The following is a 25835-nucleotide window of genomic DNA, read 5'->3' as shown; positions in this document are numbered from 1 at the left end:
TCCACGCCAGTCTGATCCTTGGAACTATGGCACAGGGCACTGAATTCCAGACACATCAGGAGAGAATAGGAGCCGACCTAATATCCTCTTCTGAAAAAGTGAACTACGTAAACATACCCAAGCTAATCTTCAATGACCTTGGCACACACTTAACTAGATTAAAATCGTTTGATATCATCTGTCAAATATATAGTTGTGTTCAAAGTTAAGTGAAACCCAATTACTGTTATGCATAGATCAAATTTGAAGGGAAGGAGGGGGAATGAAAATCAATGGAATAGAAAGTTAAAAAAAAAAAGATTTTTTAAAAAAAGTAAGACAAAACAGTAAAAAGAAAGGGAAGGGAAGAATGTATCACTGAAAGGAGGTCTGAGCAAATTAATCAAAGAAAGCTCAATTACAAATCTTCATGGGGCAGTGATTAGACTGTGGAGGTAAAAGGAGGAAATAAAGGGAAAGAGAACCTAGATCAGTGAACATAAAACAAGAAACATGATAAATACACAATATAAATACACACAATGGTCAAAGCAGCAGCAGTAGCTTTATGTAAATAAGAAAACATTCTCTTGATTATAAGGGGAAAGATTTAAGAAAGGGAAGTTTGAGAAAAATTATATTTGGTTTTGCTTGATGTACTTAACTCAGCATTCTTTTACAAGACAGCTTTGTAAGTAACATGTTGTGCAATGGTTACATATGACTTAAGTTTTACATTTTGGATTTTTATTTCTTGATCTCACCCCTCCCTTATATCTTATATCTTTTTATAAGATTTGGATAGTTATAGATTCAAACAATGCCCGCTTTCTATTATATTTAAAAAAAAATAAGTTAATTAAAATGCTAAGTTGTTTAACAATTTTTTTTATCAACAACATCTTACCTTTATTATTGTAGACATCTAAGTAATTAGGTGCCGAAAAAATTGTTATTAATGAAGGGAACCCTGTAGTTTGACTTTTTCTGTACATTCTATAGCTGCAAAACAAATAGCTTAATATGCATCGTAAAGCATCAATCATTGTTACTAAGTTTGATTTGTACATAAGGTGTTAATTTGGGTCAGGGAAACAGAATTCTTACCCTGCATCTTGAGCTTCATGAGCTCTAATAATCGATAACAAATTATTGTTTTGCAAAAATTCACATACTGCTGGATAGCTGTGGGGGGAAAAGAATAAATTAAGTAAAATAATGTTTTCTATGTAAAGCATATTCTATTTTAACAACTAAAATGTGATTAAGCTTGGATATTTTTCCTTACTTATAAAAATAAGAACATCCTCGAACTGTATTGTGACTAAAATGTTCCTGTGATTTTTCATTTCCAAAATCTTCAGAAGGATCGGACCATAACAAGTCACACATTGGTCCAAATGCAGGTGGCTCTTTAAATCTATCTAACTGTGAAAGAAAGAAAAGAAACAAAAAACAGAAATAACTTGTCAAAAAGTGGGAATACAATAGACACAGGGTAGTGATACCAACTTTGAATACTGTCCATACCACATTGTTTTGAATGGTTAAAGATACTTCCTTAAAATATCAGTATACTAATTTTTACCATACCTAACATTAGCAGTGAAGAGAAGTTTGAAGTATCTGTTTTCTACCCAACAAAGCACTAAAGATAGGAACCAACCCTGGAATTAAATTATGTACTCACTCTCCTAATGTCATCCAGTGTGTGGATTTCTGGTGAAAGCCCACCATGAACACAAAGAAATTGTTGGTTTAAAAGTGCAGCAAGAGGCAGGCTATCAAAAGCTTCCATACAAGCTTCATAGACTCTTTCTGAATATTTAATTTTACCTAGAAAAAGAAAATATTAAATTGAAAATTACATTACTAGTTTATCATTTTTGAAAACATGTATACTTGAATATTAACTTGAATATTAATATAAGGCAAGGAAACTAAAGACAGAAAATAGCCAAGTGGTGACCAGAGGTTGAGAACACGTGAAGGGGTGACTATAAAAGGCAGCAAGAGGAATTTATGAAATGATAAAACTTTTCTGTATCATGACTGTGATGATGAGCAGTGCTATGCATTTGCCAAATCTCAGGATTAAACACAATAAAGAGTGAAGCAAGCATCTTTCTCTATAAAAATCAACAAAGATAATGTTATCGGTCTTATACAAAATATTTGCTCTTGTAAATTTATTTTGGGTATGCAGCAGATAGTCATAAAATATCTCTAAAAATAGTTCAACCCTTCACCGTTTAGGCCAAGTAAAGCGAAATTAGAACTACACTTAAAGCTAAAACAGTTTTAATATTTTAAGTGTCAGTGATTACTTTGTTGTTATAAGCAAGACTATAAAATTCAAGGTCAATCCAATTAAAAAATAAATAAAAGAAATATCTTTTCATATGTTGAAGAAACAGAGGGGTTCCTTAAGTTCATAACCAAATGCTTAAAATGGGAAGTGAAGCCAAAAGTCAATATAATACAAGACAAAACTTCACTTTTCAAACTTATCATTTACTTTAAGATAGCATACACATTCTTTTACTCTTTTATGCCTTTAAATGCCTAGAAAGTTTGTTTTTGGTGGAATTTTGGCAAGTGGTTTATTAATTATCTAAAGAGGCAGAGCTTAGTTCCTATTTTCCTTATTAATATTGTAACATTCAAATGAGAAAATTTATATCCAGCCACCAGAGGTCCTAAATGATAGTCTATTAGACCTGTTTTCCAACATTATCCTATATAATAAAAGCCTAATATGCCAAGTGTCTGGTCATCTATTCAACCAATCACAGCGTAATATGCTAATGATATGCAAAGGCCGTTCAACTGCTTGCTATGATGTGCACTGACCACCAGAGGACAGACAGTCGACCAGTTGACTAGTCATTATGACCTGCATTGACTACCAGGGGGGAGACACTCCAAATGATAGGTTAGCTTGCTTCTGGTGTCTGGCTGAACAGGACTAAGCAAGATGGGCTGGACACACCCTGGAGCCCTCCCATGGTTCCTCCCAGGCTGGCCAACCTTCCCTGTCCCTCCCCAGCCCCAATCGTGCACTGGTGGGGTCTCTTGGCCTGGCCTGCACTCTCTCACAATCCAGAACCCTTCATGGAATGTGGGAGAGCTGGTTTCGGCCTGTTCCTGCAGGCTAGATCGAGAGACCCCACAGGTGCACAAATTCATGCGTCAGGCCTCTAGTGGTTTAATAAACATTTTAATTTGATTGCTTGGATGCTTTTAGGGCAAATTTTAATTTGATTGCTTTTAGGTAAAGCATGCACGTTCTCATCTGCCTGATCCTTGAAGTTATATGATTTTGCCTCATCTGCAATTACCTATCACTTTTTCTTCCTTTACTGTAAGTCTCTACTAATATGATCTTTACTGAATCATGTTTGAATCTCAATAATTCTGAAATTACCTATTTTTAGAACTTAACTCTAAGGCTTAATTATTAACAACCATGCGGCTATAAGGTGTGAAAAATGGCCAAACATTGTTCTACTAGAGGCCTGGTGCACGAAACTTGTGTATGGGGGGATGAGGGAGAGGGTATCCCTCAGCCCAGCCTGCATCCTCTCCAATCTGGGACTACTTGAGGGATGTTTAACTGCCCGTTTATAGGGATTGGGTCATGGGGCTGTGGCCAGCCTGGGTGAGGGGCTGATGGCTGTGTGTAGGCTGGCCACAGCCCCTTCAGGGTGGGGTCCCCCACTGGGGTGCTTGGCCAGCTGGGTGAGGGGCTGATGGCTGTTTGCAGGCTAATCACAACCCCCCAGCTGGGACCCTCACCTCATGGGGGTGTGACCAGCCTGGGTGAGGGGCTGAGGGCTGTTTTCAGGCTGGCCACACCTCTGGCGACCCAAACTCCCAGCCCCTCCTTTTTTTCTTTTTTCTTTTCCAGCGCCTCCTTGAGCAGAGGCCACTAGAGGCCTGGTGCATGAATTCGTGGTCCCTCCCCAGCTGGCCAATGAATTCATGCACCAGTGGGTCTTTGGATCTAGCCTGCGGGATCGGGCCGAAAACAGCTCTCCAACATTCCATGAAGGATTCTGGATTGTGAGAGGGTGCAGGCTGGGCCAAGGGACCCCATCAGTGCATGATTGGGGCTGGGGAGAGACACAGGAGGGTCAGCTGGAAGCAGGTATCTGGGATTTATTTATCTTCTATAACTTAAAGTTTGTAGCCTTGAGCAGAGGCCAGGGCTGGCCAGAGTGAGAGGGAAGCTTGGCAACCCAAGCCTCCTGCTCACTCCAGCTCTGTGGCTGCCGCCATCTTTGTTGGGTTAATTTGCATACTTGCTCCTGATTGGCTGGTGGGTATAGCAGAGTGGTGGTAAATTTGCATGTTTCTCTTTTATTAGTGTAGATACCATGTGATTTCTTATAACTATTTGATTATCACTGCTATAATAATTTAAGAGTGAAATGAGATACACATTATAGGCTAAGAATGCCAATTCATTAATAGCATGTTTCAAAAAATGTGCAATGATGACAGGATGAACAATTTGTTAAGAAATTTCATAGGAATGCCTCAATATTGGGGGACAAAAAATCTCCAATGCAACAACAATTTCTTTTTAGTTTTATCGTCCCTGTTACCATTACTATATATAAGTAACTATATATAAAACTCAGAATTGTTCTTAAGGACATATCTTAGAATAAAATGTCATTAAACACTAGAAAGTTCTTGACAATCTTCCTCAATTCTTTGCATGTTTGTACACAAAATCTGTTCTTATATATTTCAAACTCTTACTATCCATGTCACCCAGAGAGAATGAGGAAGTTAAAATATTTGATGGCAGTACTCACATTCCTGCTTAAAGGTAAAATATTCAGTAAGGTGTCTGCATTCATGATTGCCTCTCAGAAGAAATAATGTGCTTGGGTATAGTATCTTCAGGACCCATAAATATAAGACACACTGCAAAAGAAAATGTTTCTAGTGAATTTATCTTATATTTTTGTTTAACTTAGTTGCTTGATCATTGCTCCTTTCCCTCTAACCTTATTACACTTACATTCTCTATTACTCATTCTTTTTTTTCTTTGTTCCTAACAGAAATGTAAACTTCTAGAAAAGTACCTAGCAAACAATAAAAGATCAATAAATATTTGTTGAATGAATAAGTCAAATAATCTATTTAACTACAAATTGCTGTAAAAACAATTAGCAGGTTGGTCTCTTTCTTAGGTAGATCAATAAATAATAATGTAAGAAATTATAGCAGCTAACATTTATTGAGTACTTATGATGTATCAAGCACTGTAAAATTAATCCTATGATGTAATATTATCTCTATTTTACAACTGAGGAAACTAAAGCAGAGTTAAAGTAACTTGTCCAAAATCATGAAACTTGTATGTAATGGAGAAAGAATTCTGATCCTCTGATGTTAAGCATTAAGCCATGCTACCTAATGACAGAAATAGCCACACTTTCGTTTATTTTGTAATGAACAAATAAATACTTTCTCTAAATAGATTTAACATAAGAAACAGTCACATTTTACTTATTTGTATAAAAAAAATAAGGAAGGACTATTTACTATGGAAATAATCTTGGTTTATATTACATATATAAAAAGAAAAAACAAACTTTATTTTTAACAAGTTAAGGTCTACTGAAATGTGTAACTATTCACACCTTCATTTTATTCACAAGAAAAGAAGAATTAAGCCAGAAAAATACTTATTTAAAAAATACTTATTAAAGGACTACCTGTCCTTCTTGTGTATTTTGATACTTTGTTATTTTCCTTTTATAACAATAAAATATATTAAGAGTCAGCTACAGGGCATACACACTACCATGTTCAGTTACCAACTAAGTTTCCTAAAAATGTTTATTGTTTTTGAAAAAGCCCCCAGTCTTTTTGTTAAAAACTATTATCTGTTTTTCTTGAAGCTTTGAGGGAAGATTGAACAGACTGTCAAATCTCAGAGGGAAGGTGGGGGTGAGTGGGTAGGAAGAGATCAACAAAAGAGCTTTTATTACATATGCATAACCCATGGACATAGACAATAGAGTGGTGAAGGCATGGGAGGGAGGAATGGGGTGGACTAGAAGGGGCCAATGGGAGAAAAAAGGGGATGTATGTAATACTTTCAACAATAAAGATTTTTTTAAAAATATATTTCACTGATTTTGTACAGAGAGGAAAGGAGAGAGATAGAAAGCCAGAAACATCGATGAGAGAGAGTCATCGATCAGCTGCCTCTTGCACACCCCCCACTGGGGATATGCCTGCAACCAAGGTACATGCCCTTGACCGGAATCGAACCCAGGTCCCTTCAGTACCCAAGCCGACGCTCTAACCACTGAGCCAAACCGGTCTCGGCTCAACAATAAAGATTTAAAATTTTAAAAAACAGAAAAGAAAACATGATGCTTTAAATTTATATTTACTGACTTGGAATACATCGCAGTGTGTGAAAAAAAGCTAGTTACAGAAAAATATTATAATATAGTCTCATTTTCATTCAAAAAAGGAGAGTATATAAATGTCAAATTATGTTATTTGCCCGGAATATAATTGTATAAATTTTCAAAAAATTTTAAAAGGAGATATAAATATTAGAAAATACATACTGTTCTATTTTAACCTGGTTTTATTTATATAATTTAAAAAAGTAAAAGAAAAAGAATCATCTACCATTAAGTGATAATCAACAGGTCATTTTAAGGCCTCTTAAGCTTTTAAAAACAAATGAATAATTTCAGAATACACAGGATTCCATATGACATATTAGGGGTCTTAAGAGCTATAGAAGGAGGAAAAGAAGTACTAGGGTTTAAGCAATAAAAGCATTACAATGTGCTTTATTTAATCAGAGAAAATTCAATTACTCTTCTTTCACACAGGTTAATACCTTTAGGGCTAAGAGAGAGAAACAACACTAACTACTTCTTCTTTTTTTTTAAAATATATTTTATTGATTTTGTACAGAGAGGAAGGGAGAGATACAGAGTTAGAAACATTGATGAGAGAGAGTCATCGATCAGCTGCCTCTTGCACACCCTCTACTGGGGATATGCCCGCAACCAAGGTACTGTACATGCCCTTTACCAGAATCGAGCCCGGGACCCTTCAGTTCCCAAGCCAAAGCTCTATCCATTGAGCCAAACCGGTTTTGGCAGCACTAACTTCTTAAGGCTACTAGATAACAGGGCAATACAGACCCCTCAGTTTGCTTATAATTTCCACTGAGAAAAAATAGCAATTATATAAACGGAGTAATACAGGGAAAATTAAGAGATTATTTTGAATAACAGAAGAGGAATAAATAATTGCTTTACCTAAAAACTTCAGATAATACTGAAGTATTAAAAAGAACCCAACACAGGTACTTTAAGAAACTTATTTTACTAGAAATTAATGAAAATCATCTATGACAACACTTAGAAGCAAAACAGTACATGATTATTACCTCTATACTGAAATAACCTCTGTCCACATAATCACCAAGAAAAAGGTATCGTGTATTAGCAGGTGATCCTCCTACTTCAAAAAGTTTCATCAGATCAAAAAATTGGCCATGAATGTCACCACACACTGAAACAAGAAGATTATTAGATATGGGGGGGGAAAAACACTCTAAAGTAACAAATTTTACTTAAATTTTAATTTATTTTACATAAGAGATAGTGTAAATTCTATCAAGAAATGTCTAAGAAGGCAGACATCTATGAAAAATCATGACAGGGATGATGTGTACCTATGCTCAAGATATAGAACAAGACGTAACAAAAGTAGTAAGACTTAAAGCCAGCAACAAAATTTTCATCTATATTTTATAAAGCTTCTCTTCAGAAAACCAACCATGTGTGTTTTAGGATGACAAAATTATAATGATGGCAGTAAAAACACCAATCTAACTCAATACTTTCTGTAGACTTCTAAATAATTATCTTTAGTATCTGATATGATACTTAGGCATTTGTCCCTAAAGACGGAAAGCAAAGTAAGTATTTGTTGAATGAAACTGAATTATGGCCAACTCAACTAATGAAACCTTCAAAATAGCATATTAGACTAACTTCTGCACTCAGATTATTTAGGATCATATTTATTCACTGAAAATAGGGAAAAACTTTTAAAAATAACGTAAAATTTCAAGATAATGTCCATGTAATATTAATTTAGTATATACTATGATTTAAAAGGAGAAAGCTCTATATCAAGGCAATTAAATAATGGTATGATAAAAAAAATATCTAAAACATAAATAAATGTACCTGTAATTGGAGCCTCTACTTCTATCATGGTTTTCTCTCTCCGAAGGATTGCAGCACCCTCATTGATTATTCTAAGTGCAATTTCTTCATCTACCCGACCTTCTTTTACTAAGTGGTTCTTCAGAACATCAACCCGAGGTATCCCATCCATATCAAATACTTCTTCAGATGTCAAGCGATGTGTTGGAGGGAAAGGGACAGCTGCAATTTTATTATGATTAAGAAAAAAATAAGTCACTATATATTATATTAACATAGAACTAATGAATAGATATAGGTAAATAAGAGTAAAAAATAAAAAGGTTCTTGTTCTTCATTTATTGAAGTATTAATTTTTTAAAAGCCTTTTTAAAAAGCTATCAAAGTATACATATTTTTATTAATCTGTATAACAATTTGTTTGTTGAGAATTATTAGAGAAATAAATTGTCTCACAAAATTTAAGTTCTTTCAGGATAACCAAAACTTTTTTCTTTAAGATAAAACTTTTTTTTTTTTTTTGGCAGAACTCTCAAAATATATCATTCACCCTTCATCTTATATTAAGTACAATAAATATAACTTAATACTACATAGGCCTGAATAGACAGAAATACAAAATATAAGGCGATCCACCAGGTTTCTAATAAGAATATAAAAAACATTGTTTTCTGGCCAACTTGAATAGAAACTTTTAAGGATATAGATAAAACAGCCAATGCTTTCTTATGAAATTTAAATTAATTTAGATGCATGTATAGACTTCAAACATTAATAAGTCATGACAATTTTGAAATACTGCTTTTCTCCTCCTTCATGTTTCACAAACCACACATTTGAAACAGTTATAAACAGTTATACACCTTCAACATCAGTGTATTCCTTATCATTGGAGATTTTTTTAAGTCATCTAATACTTTTTAAAAACAAATTATCTTCACTCCCATTTTTCTTTTTGAGAAAAAGTACTTTTGAATATATGTAAAAAGTAATCATTGAAAATGTATCCTAAGCTACAGTCTTTACTGAAATAATTGGCCTTTTTACTCCTGTGTACTAAACATATATGTACTAAACATACATAAAATAAGTAATCACCAACTATACTGTTTCAAACTGATGTTTTTAAAATGGAACAGAAAACAGAAAGGTATATTTTCAATGGTATCTAGCACAATTTGAAGGCATATATCTAGCAAAAATTACTACTATATATCTGTTAAGTTTATTTGATTCATTTTTCACTGAATCCAACGAGTGAGTTCTTTATGCATTTAAGATCACTGAAGTTGTTTTAGGCTTTTTATCAAATACTACTTTGTTTTTCAAAAGAAAGAAAAATTTATAGAAAGTCTACATACAGCAGACTGTTAGGCAGCTTCCTCTTTCTGAGCTAAAACTTTTTTTGGGGAAAAAACTCATATGCCTATACAGTTTATAGTATTTCTTGATGTTTCATTGTGATTAGCTATATATATATATATATATATATATATATATATATATATATATATATATATATATATATATAAAAGAGCTCAGCGACTGGAATGGCAGAACAACAAGAACTACCAGAACAACAAGAACTACCAGTGTCTATGACGCACACTGTGGCAGCCAACCAGCCTGATCTGGGCCTAATTGGTCCCTCTCCCCGCCACCCTGCTGGTCCCCAACACCCCTATTGGGGGCAGGGCTGGCAGGCCAACTGCCCATAGCCCTTCCCCCCAAGAGCCCAGCCCAATGGGCCCCCATCAGGATGGGCTGGCTGGACCCCATCTGTTATTATACAGAAGACTGGAAATATATAGAACAACTGCTTCTTCATATTTCATAACTTGGAGTAAGTAAAGACAGGGGGCTGAGCTAGAATTACATTAATTACAGAAGGAAGAATAATAAATAAGCATGTTCTCATACAAGGGGGGAAAAGAACTCAATCCTTTAAAAGTGCATATGAGGGGAAAAAATTTAGGAAAAAATCCCTTAGAAATGAGATAAGAACTGATGTAGAGGGATTGTCAACCATTTCTAAAAAGATTCTGAAATCACCAATCCCTCTTGCTTTCTTCTTCTTTGACACTTAGTAAAACAAAACTTGAACTTGTTTTTCCTTGGTTAGAATACACTTATTCCCATTTCTTTTTTTTCTTTTTCTTTTTTTAATATATTTTATTGATTTTTAACAGAGAAAGGGAGAGAGATAGAGAGCTAGAAACGTCGATGAGAAAGAAACATCAACCAGCTGCCTCTTGCACACCCCCTACCGGGGATGTGCCCGCAACCAAGGTACATGCCCTTGACCAGAATCGAACCTGGGACCTTTCAGTCCGCAGACCGACACTCTACCACTGAGCCAAACCGGCTTCGGCTCCCATTTCTTTTTACTACTACCTGGAACAGGCATTAAATACATTTTATTCCCCCAAATATACTATTTCTAGATTCTAATAAAATAAAAACCACTGCTAAAATATGTTTTTCTCCAACTAAAGATTAAAAAGCCCAGTGGGTGTGGCTCTGTGGTTGAGCACTTCCCTATGAACCATAAGGTCATTGTTTCCATTTCCTGTCAGGGCACATGCCCAGGGTTTCAGGCTCAATCCCCATAGGGGGGACGGGGTGCAAGAGACAGCTGATCGATGATTCTCATTATTAATGTTTCTCTCTCTCGCTCCCTCTCCCTTCCTCTCTCTGATATCAATAAAAACATATTTTTTAAAAATTACACAAACTAGCCGAAACCGGTTTGGCTCAGTGGATAGAGCATCAGCCTGGGGACTCAAGGGTCCCAGGTTCAATTCTGGTCAAGGGCATGTACCTTGGTTGTGAGCACAGCCCCAGTGGAAGGTGTGCAGAAGGCAGCTGATTGATGTTTCTCTCTCATCGATGTTTCTAACTCTCTATCACTCTTCCTTCCTCTCTGTAAAAAATCAATAAAATATATTTTAAAAATAAATAATTACACAAACTATTATTTATGATATAACCAAATTTGCCCTCATCAGTAAACCAACTGTTTAAAAGCTACTGAAATTAACAATTGATTATTCAATAAGTCAAAAGTTACTTTTGAGCCGAAACCTGTTTGGCTCAGTGGATAGAGCATCGGCTTGCAGACTGAAAGGTCCCAGGTTCCATTCCGGTCAAGGGCATGTACCTTGGTTTCAGGTGCGTCCCCAGGAGGGGTGTGCAAGAGGCAGCTGATCAATGTTTCTCTCTCATCGATGTTTCTAACTCTCTATCCCTCTCTCTTCCTCTCTGTGAAAAATCAATAAAATATATATATTTTTTAAAGTTACCTTTGAGACACAAAAATGAGAAATTTAAATATTTCTTAAAAACAAATTTCTGAGATCAAGATCATATTTTTCTCATTAGGCCAAGAGAATTTCTTAATCACTTTACTCAGGAAAACAGGCACTGTTTAAGAGGCTGCATTCTAGATTACATATACTTTGTAATAATCAACAATATAATTTCACTAATAAATGAATTCTGTTCAAAATATAGAACTTCTTAAAAACCTATTTGGTAGCCCCACCCACCTTGGTCCAGTCAGCCAGTCATCAGTTGGCACTGCATGTTTTCATGCATGTGTGAAAGTCACACTGAGGTAATACCCCCCCTTTAACCGAGAGCCAGAATGTCTTTATTTAAGGGGGGGGGGGGGGTAACGGGAGTGGAGTATAAAGTGGGAGAGACACACTGAGTAGTTGCCTCCCGCACACCCCCAACCTGGGCTGTGGATTGAGCCCTGCAACCAGTATGTGCCCCTGACTGGGAACAGAACCCGCCAACAACTGCAGGCCAAAGCTCTATCCACTGAGAAAACCCGGCCAAGGCTGGAATACCTTTTAAGGAATGGGTATAAGTTAAGGAGTGAAGAAATGCCATCCTAGATAAAAGCTAGGTAAAAAATATTGAAGATCAGTGTTGTTCTAACAATACAAACTGAAAGTGGAGAACAGAAAGTTTCAAAAACAATATTTTAATATATCAGTACATAAGAAAGTAAGAAGAAAAAGGCATGTGCTCTTTGGCAGGTAGGGAAAGGAGCTTTGGAAGATGATCTAATCAGGTAAAAGAAAACTTACCAAATAGAATTTGGCCTAATAAGGTATTAATTATTGACCCTATTGGTCAATAGAGGGTTCAATATTTTTCATCAAAAATTAATATTATCACCCTAGCTGGGTAGTTCAGTTCATTAGAGCATTATCCCAATACCAAAGGCCTGGTGCACAAAATTCATGCATAGGGGTGTGTGCCTCTCAGCCCAGCCTGCATCCTCTTCAATCTGGGACCCCTCGAGGGATGTCCGACTAATTCATCCCGGTAGGTTCAAGCCTAAACGGGCAGTCGGACATCCCTCTCACAATCCAGAACTGCTGGCTCCCAATTGCTTGCCTGCCTGCCTTTCTGATTGCACCTAACTGCTTCTATCTGTCAGCCTGATCATCCCCTAATCAGTCCCCTGCCAGTCTGATTGATGCCTAACTGCTCCCCTGCCACCCTGAGTGCCCCTAACTGCCCTCCCCTGCAGGCCTGGTCGCCCCCAACTTCCCTCTTCTGCCAGCCTGGTCACCCCTAACTGCCCTCTCCTACAGGCCTGGTCCCTCCCAATTGCCCATCTTGTGGAGTCCATCTGGTGTCCACATGGTGGCAGCCATCTTGTGTGTTGGAATGACAGTCAATGTGTATATTATTATTTTATTAGATAGGATGTCAAGGTTTTAAACTCAATCCCTCAGTAGGGCACATAAAAGAATCAACCAATGAATACAGAAGTAAAACAACAAATCAATGTTTTGCACTTTCTTCCTCTTTCTAAAATCAATCAATAAAAATATTTTAAAAATTAATATTCTCAAATTACTACTGTTTGGCAACTCAGAATTTTAAAGCATTTCCATCTATTTTTAAGCTTTTAAGAGGTGTTTTTTATTTCTAATTCAATTTCAACCCATTATTCCTGCTTTCCTAGTTTTTTCTTCCTATACATTTTTCTCCTTATTTTCAGACTATTTTTTCTGCTCTTCTATATTTGTGATAGGCAAAAACCAGAACATAAATGTAAGTATTGTAATGCAAATGGTCAATAACTGAAATGGCTAAAATGGAGGATTAGCTGGAACAACCTAAAAGGTTGTAAAATCACCTCAAATCACCAGTTTCTAACATTAGCAAACCTGATTTGATAATATTCATTTTGACCAAAGTGTCCTGTACAAAAACTTTCATTAACCCAAACTTTACCATGATGAGCATATCTTTTTAGTAATCAATAACTTTCACAGGGTATTTCATTCAGATTTAATGTACTGGTGGCTAAAAAACAAGGCCTAAAAAAGTTTTAGTTTAGGAAGTTAGAAAAATAAATCAAGAATACAGATTGATGAGGGATGTGGGAGGGACAGAGATCTTAACTTTTTCTACTACTGAGTAAGAAATCCTGAAAATTAATCCTGTTCCCCAAGTATAAGCAAAGGCTGCAAACTATTAGGTCCCCTGAGGCTTCCAACACCAATTGGGTTGCAGCTGGTGCCAAATGAACAACTTTACTCCAAAGTATCATTCAAGCCAAAGTGCTACTATTGGCAATGATATAAAATGAAGTCATTCCTGTCATCTATACTTCTGAATTTTTCTTTGTATTTTCTTACTTAAAAAAAATTTTTTTTATTGACTTCAGAGAGGGAGGAGAGAGAAACATCAATGATGAGAATTTTTTTTTGTATTTTTATTTTTAAAAATATATATTTTTTTTTACAGAGAGGAAGAGAGAAGGATAGAAAGTCAGAAATATCGATCAGCTGCCTCCTACACAGCCCCTACTGGGGATGTGCCTACAACCAAGGTACATGCCCTTGACTGGAATCAAACCCGGGACCCTTCAGTCCGCAGGCTGACGCTCTATCCACTGAGCCAAACCGGCTTCAGCAATGATGAGAATTATTATTATTTTTTTTTATATATTCTATTGATTTTATACAGAGAGGAAGGGAGAGAGATAAAGAGTTAGAAATATCGATGAGAGAGCGTCATCTATCAGCTGCCTCTTGCACACCCCCTACTGGGGATATGCCTGCAACAAGGTACATGTCCTTGACCACAATCGAACCCGGGACCTTTCAGTCCCCAAGCCGACACTCTATCCATTGAGCCAAACTGGTCCCGGCTGATGAGAATTATTGATCAGCTGCCTTTTGCATGCTCCCACAACCAGGACATGTGCCCTGAAGGGGAATCAAACCAATGACCTTCTAGTTCATAGGTCAATTTTCAACCACTGAGCCATACTGGCTAGGCTCTCTGTATTTCTTTTATTTATTCCATGCCATCCTATAGCTGTTCTCCTCAGTCTGAATCTTTTTCACTGAGGCCTCTAGAATTTCCATTATAAGAAAAAAAAAAAAAAAATCCCACCCCTCCCCACTCTCATTTTACTCTTTGTTCAAAGAACTCGTCTTCATCTCTCTAGTTTAATTAAATCTTAGTTCCCCTGAAGGACATTTCTCAAACACATTTTTCAAAGTGAACACTCCTCATTAATCCACATGCCACTACTCCAGCAGAGAAAAAAAGTTTCCGCTCCCTATTATCACTCCCAACATCATCACTTCACTGAGGAAAAAAACACCTCCTCCTTTGAAGTCCCTGCCTTTGTTAAACTTCTAGTCACTTCTCATATGAAACTCACAACATATAGGAATGAGGAGTAAGGGAGAATTACTTGTTCTTTATAATGTTTTTATTGATTTTAGGGAGAGAGGAAGGGAAAAGGATAAAGAGATAGAAACTTGGATCAGCTGCCTCCTGCACATCTCCTACTCAGGATTGAGCCCAGGCATATGCCCTGACCAGGAACCAAACTGATAACCTCTTGGTTCATAGGATGATGCTTAATCACAGAGCCACACTGGCTGGGCTGGGTTATTTTTAAGATCAGAGACTTGAATATGTTTATCTGCTCAAAGGAAAGACCCAATGGAGAGGCAGAGGCAGAAGAAACAGAATAGGGGGACATGTGTGGGGTATGGGATTCAGAGCACAGATAGAATGTTTAGTACTGGATGGGAGGAATACCTCTTCCCTGATAGGAAGAAATATAAAGGTAGCTATCCCTTATTTTGACAACTAAGCTTCTTGAAAAAGTAATCTACAATGGATAGCTTCATCTTCTCACTTTTTGTCTATTTTCCACCTGGAATTAGCCAAGAAGTCTCTTTCTCACCCTATATGACCAATAGGTCTTAAATAATTCTGTGATCTATTCTTGTCCCTTTGGTCCTGGAAAACCAAGGAGGGAATTTCCCCCACGCTCCTGGAATTACTATGACCTTTTCAATTATTCCCATACTCCACAATAATTAGAATACTTATTCTAAAATTCAACATTCTTGCCCTGACTGGTGTGGCTTAGCTGGTCGAGCATCAAAGGGTCGCCAGTTCACCTTTCAGTCAGGGCACATGCCCAGGGCTGTGGCTTAATCCCCAGTGGGGAACAAGCAGGAGTTAGCCAATCAATATTACGCTCTCACACAGATGTTTCTCTCCCTCTCACTTCCTCTCTCTCTCAAAAAAAAAAAAAAAAAAAAAAAAAACATTAAAAAAAATGCAGCATTCTCCTGTTTCAAGACAGGTTTCATTATGTAATATTTAAATCCTTTATCCTAACATGGCATATACGATTCTGTGATCTGACCCTTCCCTACATTTCCAACCCTCATCTTTTGCACCACCTCACATTCCACATACACCCTACACTATGGACACTTTCATTTTTTAATTACATCGTTTTAGATAAAATGTTTACCTAGCATGCCTGTTTGGGGGTACACTATTCCTATCTTTTGCCTAATTTCTCCTTGTCCTTAAACTTATCAGTGTTCCAATTATTGAAAAATTTTCCTAATGTTTCCAGACTAGGTTAAGGTCACCACCTCCTTTGTGGTTCCACAGCATAACATATGATGCACACTTATATCATGACACTTATCAGCTGCCCTGTAAATATGTCCCCCCATGAGCTTATGAGCTCGTTGAAGGGAGGGGGCTGTCTTTCATCTCTACATACCTAGAGACTGGATCATAGGTAACTAATAAGTGTTTACTGAATTGAACATATACTATAGTTCCTAAAATATTTGTATATCTTGATACTAATTTATAGCAATAAAAACATTTATAGTGCTTAATTTATAGTTAACGAAGTATTTTCACATACATAATCCTGTATGATTCTCAGAGACATCCTGAGTTTGGTAGGGCAGGTTTTATCTTCATTTCACAAATGAGATAACAGTTTTTACTTAAATGACTTTCTCAAAGTGTTTCAATTAACTGGGTTTGAATCCTAACTCCCTACCTTAATAACCATGGAAGAGCCATGATTGAAATTGAGATCTTCAAATGCTAATCCAGTACTATCTGTCTTATACCAACGCAATGACAATGCTTTTGTAATTAAAAGATTTATTGGAAGTCTTCTTAATAATAAAAAACGATATAACCCTTTCAGTCGCCAGAGGTAGAAGCATGGATTGGCCACATGTTCTAAGGCAGTGGTTGGCAAACCGCGGCTTGCGAGCCACATGCAGCTCTTTGGCCCTCAAAATAGACTCGGCCAGGCTGAAAACAAACTTCTGCATATGGGCCACGAAGTTTCAATCGCACTGAATATGCGCGCCCATATGTGGTATTTTGTGGAAGAGCCACACTCAAAGGGCCAAAGAGCCGCATGTGGCTTGCGAGCCGAGGTTTGCCGACCACTGCTCTAAGGAAAAGGTTCAATAAATCCTACAGCACTGTCTTCAAAATTTCAAAGTATCCTTTGGGTTCCTTTTAATTCGTGGCGTTTCTGTGAATATGCCTTTCCATCAAAACGATTCCCTTTCCCAGATTATTTTTGTTATATTACCATTCTCTGTCACTCAGACTTAAAATTTTTGTGTGTTTTTTTTTAGGCTCCACGTCCTATTGATTCTTTATATGCTCATTTCCTTACATCTCCATTACTGCAAACGATGTTAGCCAATTCAAGGTCTTACCACTTTGTGTACTAGAAAAATCTAAGCTCTGTTTTTTCTCCCCCTTGAGTGTGTAAAGCACAACTACGTAGATTAACCTACTCAAAAGCTTTGGGCAGTTTCTGAAAGGGAAAAAAGGCCTGAAACTTATTTTCTTTTTAACTGTTTGATTTTTAGAGAGAGAGGAAGAGAGGGAAACATTGATTTGTTGTTCCACTTGTTTATGCATCCATTGATTGATTTTTGTATGTGCCCTGAATGGGGATGGAACTCACAACCTTGGCATATTGGGACAACACTACAACCAAGCTACCTGGCCAGGGCATGGAACTTATATTTTCAGGGACCTTCTCAATTTGTCTTCACATGTCATTCCAATCTCTGCCTCTAAATTTAATCAATTTAATAAATTCCTAAAGCAAAATTAGTCGGATTATTGTTTCCTTTAAAAAGTTTTGCTCTTCCACCTTTCATTCCCATATCCAATAACTGATCCAATATATATCTACTGTTTAATATTACCCATAAGTTGTGTCATATCTCGTTTCTCTTTTTTCCATTAATTCATGCCTTGGTCATTCTGTATTTGAACTACACCATTAATCTTCTGACATCATGATTTAAGCCTCTCCTCTCCTAACATTTTGTTCTACAAAATACCATGTTAACTTGCAAAACTATGATATTGGACCATTCATCTACTTTGAAACCTTCAACAATAATAATGGTGATGGCTACCAATGGCAAAATACTTATCATGTGCCAGGCCAGACATTGTGGTACACACTTTACCTGGACTATCTTCATTAACCCTTCAAAAACCCCGTAATAATACTTCATTAACTCCATTTCACAGATGAGAAAATTGAGCTTAATGATATTAAGTATATTGTCCACAGTAAAAAAGTTATTAAGTAGAGCTAGGATTCAAACACAGTCAAACTCTAGAACCTGTGTTCTTAATCATGCAGAGGTCATACTGTTTATTAGCTTAAGTTCCAGCTTTTCAACTGGTGTACAAAAGATCCTTTCCAACTTCATCTCCTGCCATTACTCGCCAATCACTTCACAGTCACATATTTCACGCTTTAAAAGAACAACAACAAAACACTTCCGTGCCTTTCTGCTGCTGTTTGTGCTGCCAGAAAATATTTTCTCCACCCAGCCATAACTTCTATCCAGAGAAATTCTACTTATCCTTTAAGGCCCACCTCAAAACATAAGCTTTGGTGGTGCTTTCTCTCCAGGTAAGATGGTCAATTCCTCTTTTACAGCTCCAACAGCGCTTTGTACCTGTTTATTGTATTAGTTATTACAATAACGTCTCCTCTAGACTGCCGGCACTCCAAGAGAATCCATCTTACTTAATGTATTTAATTCTTTCATGTCTAATATAATACCTGGTACAAAGCAGGTACTTAATAAACGTTGCACAAATAACTGGTTCCAATCCTCTACTTCTCTGAAACCTACCCATCCTTCAAGGACCCTTCCTCCTACACAAACTCTTGCTAGACCATTCCAGCCCAGAGTCATCACAACCTCCTTTGAACTCAAACAATTGAGTTCTGGCTCTGCCTCTCAGCTCACACTTATTAAACACACCGTCCATGTGATACATAACCTTTCATGGGTACTTATTTCTCCAAGAACCAATACTATATTTTATCATCTCGTTCTTCTGCAGTTTTAACATACAGCAAGCATTTAATAAATATCTTCTATTTGAGGTATCAAACTAAATTTTACATACCAAACAAGGATATCCAATTAGCTTCAGCTTATTTTATCTGTGCATAAGCATTTTTATGATGAAATAAAGTCAGATGATAGGCAGTAAAATATAACTCGTGTAATAAATCAAGGTTCTTTTCACTAAACTTCCTTACAGCTTTTTTTTTTTTTTTTTAATGTTTTTATTTATTTGAGAGAGAGGAAGGGAGAGGGAGATAGAAACATCAATGATGAAAGAGAATCACTGATCAACTGCCTCCTGCATGCCCCGATTCGGACTCGAGTCTGAAACTGGGGCATGTGCACTGACCACGAATCAATCGAATTGTAACCTCCTGGTTCATAGGTTGACATGGAACCCCTGAGCAATACCAGCCTGGCACTTACAACTCTCACCAATTCATTCAAAGGTTCTGAACCTGAAAAGCCTTTGCCTCACTATTAAGCAGCTATATTTCCTCCTTGGCATTTTCCTTCTAAGATGTCTTGTTACCACAGTATGTTCGTGTTTTTTCTCTCTCTCTCTCTCTCTCCCTCCCTCCCTCCCTCCCTTCCTCCCTCCTTCCCTCTCTCTCTCTCTCTCTCTCATACACACACACACACAATATTCTCTGTTCCTTTGCTTTCTCTAGGACACATAGTACTGAAGAATTATTTTATTAGACATTAGAGTTTAATGGGGATAGAAAAAATAGTCTTAAGAGCTATCTTTTTACATAGGCAAGTCCACAAAATATCTCTGAAATTAAAATTCAAGCCCTAGCTGGTTAGGCACAATAGATAGCGTCAGCCTGGTCACACGTTCGATTCCGGCCAAGGGCACATGCCTGGGTTTCGGGCTCCATCCCCAGTAGGAGGTGTGCAAGAGGCAGCCAATCAATGATTCTCTCACATCATTGATGTTTCTATCTCTCTCTCCCTCTCCCTTCCTCTCTGAAATCAATCAATAAAATTATATATATATATATATATGTGTATATATATATTTTTTTTTAAATTAAATTAAAATTCAAGTTGGTTTAAAATATAATGAAACAGAATTAGCAAGAAACACTGAAGTAGCTATGTGTTTCATCTAAAAATCTGTAATGAGCCGGGCCAGTGTGGCTCAGTGGTTGAGCATTGATCTATGAACCAGGGTCACGGTTCAATTCTTGGTCAAGGCACATGCCTGGGTTGTGGGCTTGATCCCAGTGTAGGAGGTGCTGCAGGCAGCTGACCCATGATTCTCCCTCATTATTGATGTTTCTATCTCCCTCTGCCTCTCCCTTCCTCTCTGAAATAAAAATGTTAAAGAATAAATAAAATAAAAATCTGTAATGAAAAATAAGCAAACCTAAAAAAGCTAAGGTACTGGAAAACACTTAAGCCAATTAACCTAAGCAGGGCAGGCTAGCAACAGAACCTAAATAAATCAAAGGCTGCCCACCAGAAATATATCAGCTTTAAAATTTAAAATACATATACTTCAGTGTTTTGTTTAATCAGAAAATCTGATAATTTAAGAAATGAGACAAAAAGAAATATTGAATCCAAAAGAAAGTCACATTGTGTATGCTAAAATGAACATACACATGATACAGACAATGCATTTTAAGTAATAAAGTAGACTTTAAAAAAAAATCAAGACTAAAAGATTCAATCACCTCAAAGGGCAATCTAGTCTTACAAATCTGAGTAGGTACATTTTTAAAGTATCTGAAAAGAAAAGGAAGTGTCTGGACAATTCAGGTCAAGCAAGTTATGGGGGGAGAAAGGAGAGCAATATACATAAAACTCTAAGTTTTGTGCTTTAATTACCTAAACCAACTTTGCTGATGTGAAAGGAAGGCACTTATGCAGTTAGCTATTTTTCCTAGTTTGTTTCTATGTTCTTGTTTCCAACTTCTTATCTAAAAGAATAGAAAAATGCTTAACAGAAAATAGTTAAGAGGGCATACTATTCTCACCTAAAGCACTTGGGCTACATAAACTTTAAAGGAGAAGAATTATACCAGAGCCAACAGCTGGAGTAGGCTCAGAACTAAATTTGCTTTAACTAACCAGAAAACCTAATTACTCATTATTAGTGATATGGAATTACCAATGATAATTTCAGTGAAGAGCTAATTACATTTATACATGAATCACCTACAGTATTCCAATGTCTCAAACTTCACACGAAGTGAATTTCAGGCATCTGATACTCAACACTGAAAAATCTATATATCCCCCCCCCCCTTAAAATTCATGTGACTATAAAATACAGGTCTCTTGACTACTACAAGTGTAAGAGTATAAAACTGAGAAAAGGAAAAGTTTCAGGGTGAAACGACTACTTGTATTCAATACCAATGATGGTCTCTATAATATTACTAATATGAAATGGTACAGCTGCAAAACTAGCACATATTGTACTTTGTAAAAAATCTGGATTTTAACAAGTTTTAAACTTGATTGAATTAACACTGTAGATAGCTTCTCTGTCATCAAATATAACATTATGGTATACAATTATTGAATGAGAATGCAAGAAAGAAGCCGGAAGATGAAATCTAAAAATGGTTTTCTGTCTGAAAGGTGAATTTCCCAGTAATTTCTGAGTAAGCCAGAGATGAGACTCCATGTGCAAACTAGTCTGTTGCAAACTATCTCTATAATCACGTGATCCATATAAGGCATTTCAACTGGCTAACAAACACAATAAATGAAAGTTATCTTGATGAAAAATATACTATTTTGTACATGAGATCTTATATACATAAACTCTACTTAACTATGATTTTCTATTTACTAAGTCAAATTATTTTTATTCCATATTCAAATATGACTGTTTGGGAATCACACCTTACCCCTAAGGAATACACCTTGTTTAAAATCTTACTTTTACTGTATTTAAGAAGTACAGGGAAGACATTACCATATATATATATATATATATATATATATATACACACACACACACACACACACACACACACACACAGGTAGCTACACTAATAAAAGAGTAAGATGCAAATTGACTGTACCTTCAGGATGCCCACCAGCCAATCAGGAGTGATTGTGCAAATTAACCCAACAAAGATGGCTGATTAATTTGCATATACAGGTGCCAAGCAGCTGGGGGCAAGGCAGGGCAGGCTGCTTGCATTCTGCACCACCCCACCTGCTCCAGGCCTCTGGGCAGCATGGGAAGGCAGAAAGGCAGCTCTGGCTGGAGTAAAGGCAGTGCCAGCAGCCAGGGGAAGGAAGACCCATTCTTACACAATCTTCGTGCATCAGGCCTCTAGTGTGTGTGTGTGTGTGTGTGTGTGAGTGTAACACAAAACAATAAGATACACAGCATAAGAATAGCATAAACTCATTGTTCAGAAATGTGATTGGTTGTACCATCTAATAGGGTGAAAGTGCCCAGGAAATGACCATATAACACAGATATAGAATCAGAAAATGAAGAGGCAGCCCATGTCTCGTGCCACCTGGACAAAACTCCAGTATTTCACAATAGGATGAATGCCTGAACTACCAATCTTTCTCTTTTTAAAAAGATTTCACAGGACCAGGATCCCATAAACTCTTCATTCAACTCATTCCAATGACTGGACCAGCCGGACATACCACTAACTTTTAAAAATTATTTGGAGAAGCCTGGTTACAAATTAGTGTTATTATTAAAGGGGGCTCAAATCGAAAACTTAAAATAACACAAAGGAAAAACTTTTTCTTGTTTTTAAATATTTTAATGGAAACATACCTGGTCACTAGGCTTAACAGTGTTTAAACATTGTGCCAGTATATTTGAGAAACTAAATTTAAAAATAAATAATCTATCTTTTAAAAATAAACATAATACAATAAAAAAAACTTTATTCTATAATGATTTCAATTTATTGACCAAGCAACATGATAAAGAAAAGAAAAAAAGACCATTCCAAATCGTTTTCCACCTCCACGTAAGTGTTTGCAGTTGATGGGCTCTCCCAGAAAGCATGGAGTTGTCTAAGTAACTCTCCATCAGCCCTCTATTTTTCTATTTTAAGTTAATCTGCTGACCTGTTGTGGGTAAACACCCATAAATTCGGCCCCAGCTGAGAAATATTTAACTTTCCCTTCTACGGGGAGCGCATGGGTGTGCTTGCTCAAAAGGGAAGGGGTAAGTAGTACCCCTTTAGGCCTTTGACCAGTGTCGCCCGTTTTCTACATTTTGTCAATGCTTCTTTCTATCCACGAGGCTCTTTTTTAGGGGGTCTTTTATGCTGACTTTTCTCGCCATCTATTCTGCACGTAGAGCCGGGTCCCCACATCCTCCCTGGTCCCTTCACCCTGGTCTAGTCCCATAGGGTGTCCCCCGCGCAGGGTGGCCGCGGAGTCCCGGGGAGCCCGGGGCCCGGCTGTAAGTGGGGGCGCGCGGGGCGGGCGGCTGTCACCGGGGCGCGGGCGTGGGCCACAGCCGAGCTCTCCGGCCGCTCCGCACCCGCCCCGCGGCGGCGGTCTGGGCCCCCGGTCCGCCGGCAGCCGGGCTGCAGCTGTCGCAGAGCGGGAAGCTCCCCGCGGGGAAGGGAAGGGGCCGGTCGCGGCGCCCGGCAGCCTCAGCCCTGCGGCCGCGAGACCCGCGCGCGGAGCCCCCGCCCCGCCCCGCCCCGGCCCGGCCCGGCCCGCAGGCCGGCGAGCCCGGAGCCGCCGCCGCCGCCGCCGCCGGCCCGGCCCAGCCCCGCGGGGCCCGCCCAGGGGCCACTCCCCGAGGGAGGCAGCCAGTCACTCGCCCGCCCTCCCGGGCCGCTCCGGAGGGACGCTCTCCGCCCGCCCTCGCTCGGCGCCTCGGGCCGGGCCCCCGGGGCTCCGTCCACCTCTCACCTTTGACGACGCGGTCAGCCCCGGGAGGGGGCGGCGGGGGCGGGGGCGGGGGCGGTGCGGCCCGGGCCGGCTCCGGGGCGGCCATGCTGGGCCCGGGGCTCGGCTCGGCGTTGGGCCGGGCGGGGTTGGGGGCGGGGGCGGCGGCTACCAGAGCCAAGCGGCGGCGCCGCCGGGGAACATGGCGGACCCTCTTTCCCGACAGAGGGGCTAGGACCGGCATGCACCGCGCGCGCGGGAGCGGGGGCGGGGCAGGCTCTAGGGACTCGGTCAAAATTACTGAGGCCGGAGGAGCGGGACGAGGCCAAGGGATCGGGTTAAAATTCCGGGCAGGCACAAAACCGGAGTCTGAGGAGTTAGCTGCCCACAGCTAGGTGCTGTGGGGAAGGAGTGCTGGGAGGCAGCACGGGCTCTCATGGAGCTTCCAGTGAGATGCAAAGACGTGATGACATCTCAGAACCTCCTACTAATAGAGAAGAACAAGTGTATAACAATTTGGCTACCAGATCTGGGCACTCTGGTTGGTAAGGGACAAGAGAAAGAGGAGGCATTGCAGGTTCTACAAAGTGATCGTTCAAAAAGTGGTGTTTGAGAGAGAATCTGGCCCTTGTGTTTAGAACCTGGAATTGTTAAGACTGATGGCACAGAGTCAGAATGAATGCAGGCAGGGAAGTTTAGGCTCCAAGGTTAAGAACCAAATAGGAAAGGGAAGGGAAGGGATGGCATGAAAAGATAGCCAAGCGTCTGCAGATTCACCTGAAAAGAACACACCTACCTCTTGATTCATACAGGAATTAGCTTTGGAAGGCAGAGGAATAAGTAGAGAATTGGAAATTAGTTCCTCATAAGAAATACCTCATGTGGTGTTTCTGTGCACATACAGAATCCTGGCACAGGTGACTTATGAAACCTAAGTAGGGGCGGATATTCGTGGGAAAGAGGACAGTGGGACAAGAACTGATTGATGATGCCTGGCTGGCTCAGTGGTTGAGCATCGACCTATGAACCAGGAGGTCACGGTTCTATTCCCATTGTGGGCTCATGCCTGGGTTGTGGGCATGGTGGGGGGCGTATAGGAGGCAGCTGATCAATGGTTTTTCTCTCACTGATGTGTTTCTATCTCCCTTCCTCTCTGAAGTAAATAAAAAATATATTTAAAAAAGATCTGATTGACTACTCAATCAATAATTATTAGTAGAGTGTGTCACCAGCAGATGTAAAGGATCATGGATAGAGACCAGCACATCCACTAAGATGTATGTATCTTGATGGCACAGGATGCAAGTGGGAGGAGTGAGAATTCCTGCCCATCCTCCTGCTCAGTGCTGGTTGTGCTCAGACTCTGTTCACAATGGGTGAGAATTAGGTAAGCAGGGGTCCAAAGGTCTCAAAGAGCATCACTCTACCTCTTCTTTTTGTCAAACTCTATGATCCTGAGGCCTGAGATAAGAGAGAAGAGGAATACCCAACAGATAGTCTTTGCAAAAGGAGCATACAAAATACCTCTTAGAGGGAGGAGGATTTGGGAGTGAGACAGGGATAAAAGTGGACTTTAGGCATGGAAATGCAATAATTGCAAGGGGATGGAAAGGGAGGAGCAGTTACGGAAAGAGCAAGGGAGGGGGAGTACCAAGATGCATAGATCAAGAGTAAATTTATAAAAGGAGTTCGAATCTCTAGAAAATCTCCCTAAGGAGGGAAGGAGAAAGCTCGTACTGTACTTAGTGCCTCTTGGAAAGGGGTAGAAAATATACTGGTGGCAGCAATAACAAGGAAAGTTACTCCATTTTAGAGCACATTGACTCCTCCCTTCAATATATATCCTTCAACCCTTAAACTCTTTGGCTCCTCACTTTCACTCATTCAAAAGCCATTTATATCCTATACAATGAAAGCCTAATATGCTAAGTATCCAGTGATCCGTTCAAACAATCAAAGCATAATATGCTAATGATATGCTAAAGTGCTCAACTGCTCGCTATGATGTGCACTGACCACCAGAGGGCGGGTGCTCCAACTGGTAGGTTA

At 38.7% G+C, this 25835-nt stretch overlaps 1 protein-coding gene across 7 annotated transcripts in view; it reads right to left on the bottom strand.

The window, feature by feature from the left end:
• The window catches only part of PPP3CB (protein phosphatase 3 catalytic subunit beta), a 56049-nt gene extending 32018 nt beyond the window's left edge, over positions 1-24031 (bottom strand). For 3 of the 7 annotated variants that reach the window (XM_036437769.2, XM_036437773.2, XM_036437770.2), the window contains exons 1-8: positions 23811-24031; positions 8233-8433; positions 7425-7549; positions 4806-4917; positions 1670-1815; positions 1268-1407; positions 1087-1164; positions 887-981 (exon numbers count right to left, since the gene is read on the bottom strand). In XM_036437769.2, coding sequence (XP_036293662.2) covers positions 887-981; positions 1087-1164; positions 1268-1407; positions 1670-1815; positions 4806-4917; positions 7425-7549; positions 8233-8433; positions 23811-24030 — 1117 coding nt within the window. In that variant the 5' untranslated portion in view covers position 24031. The remainder of the gene's footprint in view (positions 1-886; positions 982-1086; positions 1165-1267; positions 1408-1669; positions 1816-4805; positions 4918-7424; positions 7550-8232; positions 8434-23810) is intronic. The other 4 variants (XM_036437766.2, XM_036437771.2, XM_036437774.2 and 1 more) reach the window with 2 other exon arrangements.
• Between the last annotated feature and the right edge of the window lie 1804 nt (positions 24032-25835).

The sequence above is a fragment of the Pipistrellus kuhlii genome, unplaced genomic scaffold, assembly GCF_014108245.1.
Source record: "Pipistrellus kuhlii isolate mPipKuh1 unplaced genomic scaffold, mPipKuh1.p scaffold_m20_p_15, whole genome shotgun sequence".
Taxonomy (NCBI): domain Eukaryota; kingdom Metazoa; phylum Chordata; class Mammalia; order Chiroptera; family Vespertilionidae; genus Pipistrellus; species Pipistrellus kuhlii.
This window is presented reverse-complemented; position numbering and strand designations above follow the sequence as displayed.